The sequence below is a fragment of the Rhincodon typus genome, chromosome 16 (genome assembly GCF_021869965.1).
Source record: "Rhincodon typus isolate 14 chromosome 16, sRhiTyp1.1, whole genome shotgun sequence".
Taxonomy (NCBI): domain Eukaryota; kingdom Metazoa; phylum Chordata; class Chondrichthyes; order Orectolobiformes; family Rhincodontidae; genus Rhincodon; species Rhincodon typus.
Genome location: NC_063347.1, coordinates 49227968 through 49235961, shown reverse-complemented (window position 1 = coordinate 49235961; position 7994 = coordinate 49227968). Strand labels below are relative to the sequence as shown.

The 7994-nt window shown below is 39.7% G+C and overlaps 1 protein-coding gene across 1 annotated transcript in view; it reads right to left on the bottom strand.

Moving 5' to 3' along the window:
- LOC109931684 (protein bassoon-like) overlaps positions 1-7994 on the bottom strand; it is a 430268-nt gene that overhangs the window by 190015 nt on the left and 232259 nt on the right. The window contains exon 3 of the mRNA XM_048606748.1: positions 5640-6161. Coding sequence (XP_048462705.1) covers positions 5640-6161 — 522 coding nt within the window. The remainder of the gene's footprint in view (positions 1-5639; positions 6162-7994) is intronic.

Here is a 7994-nt window from a genome sequence, read left to right as displayed (position 1 = left end):
TGTTATCTCAGATTCTCCAGCATCTGCAGTTCCTGCTATCTCTGCACAATCTCTCCAGCCAGGTTTCACTTGGTGATCTGAATTGCTCAGTGCTACCATCAGCTGGGAGTATACTCAGTGTGCAGCAGGGACAGCCTGCACTGCAGACGAGTGCCAGTAAGTAGGTAGGTGGTGGTGTGAGGTTTTGGTGGGGTCGTGAGGGTTGTTTAGTGCATGAGGGGTGGCTGAGTGAGCAGTCGGTGCTTGAGTGCGTAAGCAGGAGGTGGGTGTGTGAATGGTTTGTAGGTGAAGTGTGGTGGTGAGTCATAGTGCATGAGGGGTGGCTGGCTTCACGTATGGTGAGCAGGGCAAGGGATAGATGAGGAGTGGGTGATTGAGTGAGTGGATTGGCAGGTGGTTAGGTACATGAGTGAGTGGAGTGTTAAGTAGGTGGTGGGTGAATGAGCAGTGAATGATGAATGTCCAAGCAATGTCACAGAAGTACAATCCAAGTTTGTAACAATCATTAAGAGATGTCATTTGTAACTTTGGCTCGGGTAACTTCAGTGGTTTTATCAGTGTTTGGTAATGCAGAGTGCTGTGGCACAGACAATACCTGAAGTTCTGAAAAGTAACAGGCTGATTGTGACAAAACTGTCAAAGAACTGTGGATGCTGGAAAGCAAACAAAAACAGAAATTGCTGGAGAAAATCAGTCGGTCTGTTCTGAAGAAGGGTCACTGGATCTGAAACGTTAACTCTGCTTTGTCTCCACAGATGCTTTCCGACATGCAGAGTTTCTCCAGCAATTTCTGTTAAGACTGAATGTAACATTCATTTCTAAGGCTCCGAGTCCAGGAAAATATATGTTAACTGCATAGTGATAATCTTTTTAGGAAATTCTACATTTAAATCTTGACATTCAAGTTTCTACACACTCGTCTCCAAATCCACCTTTACTGCCATGTCCCTGACAGTGTCCCCTTCCTCAGCTCAATGACTATTTTTATCTGATTACACCTCTGCAAAGTGCTTAGGTTTGTTTCTTTTTAAATTGAGACAAGATATAAATTCAAGTTGTTGGCACTGCCCTTGTTTGCAATGGAGGGTGATTAATTAATTACTTAACTAATTGTTTTAACAGTGCTCAAGTGTTTCACTCAGATTAAATGTCCACACTGTACTAAGTTTTAGGATTATAGCTGGTTCAGGCAGTAATGTATTGCTAAAAGTCTTGAGGTTGATATCATTATTAATTTATAGCTAAAGGTTTTCAGTGTGGGATACAGGAGATCATCAGGTTTCTGAGGGCTAGAATTAAGCATACTGAGCACAGTGAGCAGCTTCTTCCAAGTTCTTAATTGATTCACTGAGATATTTCTGCTGATACATATGAATAAATAAAAGGTTTGTGCAGCGATACTCCTTTTAAACATGCAGAAATTGCCTTTCAGTTGTCAGAAGAGATCGCAGCCGGAGAATCAGAACATGGAGAGACTCCTTGCAATTTTATCAATATTGGGAGGTATTCACTGGAAATTTATCAATATTTGAAGGGGTTTGCCTGATTAAATCAATATTGGCTGTTTTTCAATATTTACCTGGAAATACAGAAAAGTTTGAAAACTGTTGAACTATTTGTGAAAGCAACTACACAATAAAAGGATTGGAGGAACTGCTAATGCTGAAGTCTGAGATAACAAGGTGTAGAGCTGGATGAACACAGCAGGCCAGGCAGCATCAGAGGAGCATGAAAGCTGACGTTTCGGGTCTGGACCCTTCTTCAGAAAACACTCTTTTGCTAAACCTGGTGGTGTAGAATTCTTGTTCCTTCACTGCTTCCCTATTTGTCAAATTTGTGTCATTAGAATCCAGAACTCTGATTTAATCCCGAGTAACAACTTACAAATGCCTTCTCCTTGACACGGAGGCCCACCAGTAATTCACACAAATAGGTTAAAACAGAAAACCATTATTTCAACAAACAATTCTTTACTAAAATAAACAAGTCAAGTCTCAGTGCAACATTTATAATTCAAATAAAATCCATTACAAATAACATTGAGACCTCCCTTTTTTGCAATTTGCAGGATAACCTTTAAATAGAATTGCTGATTTAAACAAGTGACTAGGGTAGGACTGTCAGTAGCATTCAAAAGGATTAGGGTGAATTTAGTACATGGGTTGAGGATTTTCCCAAGGATAACTGAATGTAAATTTATGCTGATAGCATGAGTAAAGTACATACTCAATTACAAATATGGCTGATAACAAAGGCAACAAAGGAGAAGGATTGTTTACTTACCAGTGACTTAAAGCTGGAATCTGTGGGGCTAGTTGTGCACTGAAATGTTTCTCTCCTACAATATGAATTCTTTACAAAAATGCAAAACCTTACACCATGACCCCTCATCTATATTCTAGGAATAGATGCTGTATTCACCTAATTTCTCCCCTTTCTGATGAATGTACACCATCCTGTTCAAGGTCAGAATCTTTATCTCACGTGCAGTGCTAGAATGGTATACAGTCTTCCAGATGTGGTCAAAACAGGACTTCATTTAGCTTAAGTGAAACTAACTCTACATATTAAATCCAGCCGTATACGCTTAGAGGCTAATATTCCATTTGCTCTTTTTAGCTGTTTGTTTTCTACTTGACTGCTACATTTTATTGATTGTACAGACATATTGCCAAATCTCTCTGGTCTTCCTCTCGCTTTTCACCGTTTAAAAAAAAATGCTTGCAACACTGTATTCTTGTCAAAATGGATAATCTCACCTGTGTTGAAATTAAATTGACATAGCTTTGCTCATTCAATTAATAGTCAATGTATTTTTGAAACTCTCTGCGTCCAGTTACATGACGTACTGTGCCATCGATCAGTTTTGACAATAAACTTGGACATGTGATTGTAGCATACAGGTTATTCTTGCAGTGAATGGCAGAAGCCCACTACAGATTCTTCTGGGTCATTATTAGCTAACTTGTTTCCAGTTAAAGTGTATACTCATTTATTTGACTGCCTGACCAAGTCAATACTTTGCCTTCAATTGCAAAGAGTCATAAAGTTGTACAGCGCAGAAACAGACTCCTCAGTCCAACTTGTCCATGCTGACCAGATATCCTAAATTAATCCAGTCTTATTTGCCAGCATATGGCCCATATCCCTCCAATCCCTTCCTATTCACATCCCCATCCAGATGCCTTTTAAATATTGCAATTGTACCAACCACCACCACTTCCTCTGGCAGCTCATTCTGTACGCACACCATCGTCTGTGTGAAAAAGTTGCCCCTGAGGTCCCTTTTAAATCTTGCCCTTTGCACCTTAAACCTATGCTCTCTAGTTTTGGACTCCCCCACCCTGGGAAAACAGGCTATTCACCCTAACCATCCCCCTCATGATTTTATAAACCTGGATAAGTTTACCCCTCAGCCTCCGATGCTCAAGGGAAAACAGCCCCAGCCTATTCGGCATCTCCCAGTAGCTCAAACCCACCAGTCCCAGCAACATCCTTATGAATCTTTTCTGAATGCCTTCAAGTTTAGCAGCATCTTTCCTATAGCAGAGAGACCAGAATTTAACGCAGTTTTGGAAAAGTGGCTGAACCAATGTCTTGTATGGCCACAACATGACACCATGTGCTTTCAATTTAGCTCAGAGGCAAATAATGGGTTGCACCATCAAGGGGCTGAGTCAAATGAAGGAGGGAAATGCAAATATTGAGGTATTAGTTGCCAGGACTATATTGAAGGATTAGGCCTGCTCGGGAAAATGGCTGCAAGGCTTTTAATGCTCAGTTTGCGAATGGAATGCAGATCGAAACAACAAAAGTTTTTTTTTAAACACTGGCCTGAGGCAGCAAAATGTTCAAGATATTGGTTTACCTTCAGAGCCCGAGGTGAATATATTAAAATGATTGAAGACTCAAAAAGCGGAAATTAAAACAGTTCAGCCAAACAATTCACTGAGTTATTCACCTTGCGCAGGAGAAATCCAACGTAGTAGAAAGTCAGGGCTGGGATAATGAATAAAGTGCCCCGTTCTGCCTCCCTATGAGTACGGCCTGCAACTCCACGCAGCACAAAAAATAGCTCTTTTTAACTACTCCAGCATCATTAAGTTGTCACATTAATAGGAAAATGTTATTAAAAACATGACAGATGTCCCAGGCAAAAGGATTGCATGCAAATATAATGGGTCAGTTGTGAATACATTTAACATACAAGTGTTAGTGGCAGGCAGCAACAGGAGTTGAGAATGATTCAATACTATTCGCAGCAGTCTGACAAGAGCCAAGTAACCAACAAGGTTGGTTCTGGTGCACATTAGACGGTGCAGGCTGAGTATAGGCTGAAAGAAGGCCAGAGCTGGGAAAAATGCAAATTACAGCAATTGGGTGGAAGCCATATGCCATTGACAGGTATAATATCATTGTATAAATTGCCACTTTGCAAATAATACAGGTCAAGGGTGATAGTCACACTCACAAAAGATGCTGGTAGTTTTTTTAACAATTGATGACTTTGCTGCTTTGGCGTTGCAGGCATCTAGAAACCCAAGGATTCCAAGAGAGAGCAGAGGGGCAGCTAAGCATGAAGATAGGTAGCCATGGTATCTTTAAGTAATATACAGAGTGGAAAGAGAGGTTACAGATGAGTAGAAGCTACAGAAGATAATGGAGTCAAATGTAGGCTGAGGGTGGGGATAATGCCTGCAGTTTTGAAGATCCAGCAACAGTGTCGAGGGACAAATGAACATGAAACAGTTCTCATCGAAAATCATTGTGTTTGTAAAGGCTGGAGAAATGGGGAAAAGTTATGGGATCATGCACAGAGTGGGAATGGTGGAGTGATTTAGATGAAGGAAGTGTTTGAGAGTTGAGTACAATGTTTAGAATAGGTCTCAATGGCATATTGTGCCAAAATCTAGGTGCCATATTTCAATAAGAGATCAAAGTCTTGGAAGATTAGTTGATTAATACCAGAGATGAAGGATAGTGGTTATCTGGACAGTACAAAGAAGTTGAAATTGTTCTTCTCAGACAATAAATGTCAAATTTTATGGAGATGGTTATTGAGGAGAAACTGTTTCCACTGTCAGAAGAATTACAGATTTGAGAAAATTAGCCAAAGAACCAGAGAGGAAATAATAAGCTGAGTAGTTATGAGCTGGAATGCACTGCCCAAAAGTGTGATGAAAGAAAATTCAATCATAATTTCAATAATAGAAAGGGAATTGCAACATATTCTTGAAAATGAACTTCCTGCAGGACTACTTAGAGAGAACAGGGTATTGTACTTAATTCAATAGTGACTTCAAGGAGTTAGCATAGTTAAGACAGACTGAATGGCCACCTCTTTGTTCAATTATTCTACCAAGCAGCTGAGATAAGTCAGCTGCATAATTCAGTCATGGAGACAAAAAAACTCTGAGTGCTTTAAATTTGGATTTGAATTACTAAAATCATCTTTATCATGAAAGAAATGCTCTACAGTTCTGGTTTCCTTCCTTAAACTCTCAACTATATATTGCTCCGGACTCAGAGCTTGCATGATTTATTTTTGACGCATAGCATTTGTACAGTCACAAAACAATTCAACTTAAATTTAAATAATTTTTGGTACTTTTCCATCACATGCATTTTACGTGACTTACCTCTTGAATTTTTGCTTTCTGTAGTTCAGCTGCTTGGGAGGTCTCTTTTGTAGAAGGGTCAACTTTTTTGTCAGTACTGATCACTTTTGATGATGCAGGTATGGTGGTGCTCTGTATTGCAGGTTTTGGCTTCTCCCTTGGTGACTGTGACTTTTTTGGGATCGTAGTCTGGGCCTCGCTTTGCCCAGGATGCATTTGCTGAGCATGTTGCTTATCCACAACCATTGGACCTTGTTGTTTCGTTTGCATGGGTTTTCCCGGTTTAGCAGTTGGTGTTTCCTTATGTTGAGATAATTGTTGACCCGATGCTACAGGGACCTTCTGCGGTTGGACAGGGCCAGCTTGCTGTTGGCTAGCCCCTTTTCTTTGTTGCACACTGACACCTGTTTGCCCTGTTTGATGGTGTGGTGACATTGACGGCTGTTGCTTTGATACCGGTGATGGGACAGGAAGTGGTGCATCTCCCAAATTTCCAGACATCAGTCGTTGGGTCTGACAGTTCAAACAAAGCCATTCATTTCTCTATAAGGCACAAAGAGACACATACAAAGAATAGGGTTAACCAGAGTAATACATATATGTACTTATGTATTAAAAAATAAATTATATGGCAGCCAAATAATGAATTTGTGATTGATATGCGCTGGATATTCTGAGCTTTGGTGTCACCAATTATACCACTAGTTACACGTTTCCAGCCTGAAAATGTTCGTCTGATCCCAACTCTCCATTTTCTATTAGTTAACCAATTCTCTATCCCTGCTAATATACTATCTCCAACACCATGGACTACTATCATATTAAGTAGTCTAATATGCAGCACCTTATCAAACACTTCATCTCTGCTGCTTCCTCAGCTTCATGGGCATAACACTGACCCACATATTTCCAAATAAAATGACAATGCAGATGGATATAAATCAGAACGTAACAACACATATTCTGAGTTTTTAAAAATGTATCTTTTGTTTCCCTTTTGTCACATTTCTCAATGTTCACTAAATGTACGGAGTGACAGTCACTCCAATCTTGAGGTGAGGGTTTCAGTAAAGTATGGCTGAAATTTTCATTCTTTGGCCATTTGAAGTGAATCATAATGACCAAAGTTGACTTTGCCTGGAGAGAGCAGCTTGAGGTATGGGGCATGTCTGTCACCAGTGCTGTTGGTAGTTAAAAATGATAGATTATGGTAGATTAAACAAAGTATACTAAAACACTCTCAAGTTTACTAATTTAAGGATGTTGAATCCTCCAATGTTTTGGGGACCAAATAACAGTAATAAATAGTTCACAGCTGGGTATTTTGCCTTGGTAAAACTGGACATGGAACGGTGGCTTATTAACTGCAGTGACATCCACATCATGTTGCTGAGCTTCCTACATCTTCCCGTTGCAGCACAGGGCCAGACTAAGTTTTTCATTCCTACATTTTCGATACTTTTGTCTAATTTTCACACCATCTTTGTTAACTCGAGAAAAAGAGCTACAAATGTAACCCCTCCAAGTGAAATAAGCATATATGCCTGGTAATCTGGCAGAATAATCTGTCCATTAACCATGGATGCAGTGAATGTAATTCTCATAGATCACCTCTAGCAAACTTCAGATACTTTTCATTAAGTTGCTAACATATCAGCTGGACGGTCACATCATCCAATTAGTCTAAATTGTAAATGAGGATTTCACAAATCCAAAAATAATTGGTTGCTTCAATTTCAGACTGCTCTACAGGACAACATAGATGAAACTAACTATGCACTGCTCCCAGAAAAACCTGGGTGGTTTGGAACAGAGGCTAGTCTCTTTCTTTTCACCTCACAGTACAAAACACTCAAACTCTCAAAAGAGATTGATAAATAGTCTGCTCTTACTGCATTACATAACATTCATTTAAGTTTTTGACCAACAATGATCAACCTGGAGAAAGGTCAGTGGCTCTCCAAAGATGTCGCCAGATCTAACAGTCCTTTTGTTAAGCCTGCATAATAGGGAGCTCTCTGTAAAATTAATTAAAGGTGGGTTCAGAATCTTGCAATCGAGATGAATGATCAGTCTGTTATTGTCGTATTGTATCGCTTATTGATAAATTTCATCTCCCACCAGTAATGGCATCTTCAAAGGAAACATGAAGACATCTACAATCCTTCCAGCCACCTGGCAGCTCATTGCTCTTACATACATCTAGAAACTGCTTTTTTGTCTAGCTTTTGAGTAAGGCTGATCAGCAAGTCCAATGGATACAAAATTTGGACCTTTCATTATGTATGGTGTGCATTTTATTGACATAGTTACATTGGTTAAGGATGACTATTCTAGTTCCTTTGTTGGGTTTAATGATATCTATGTCCTGGTTGG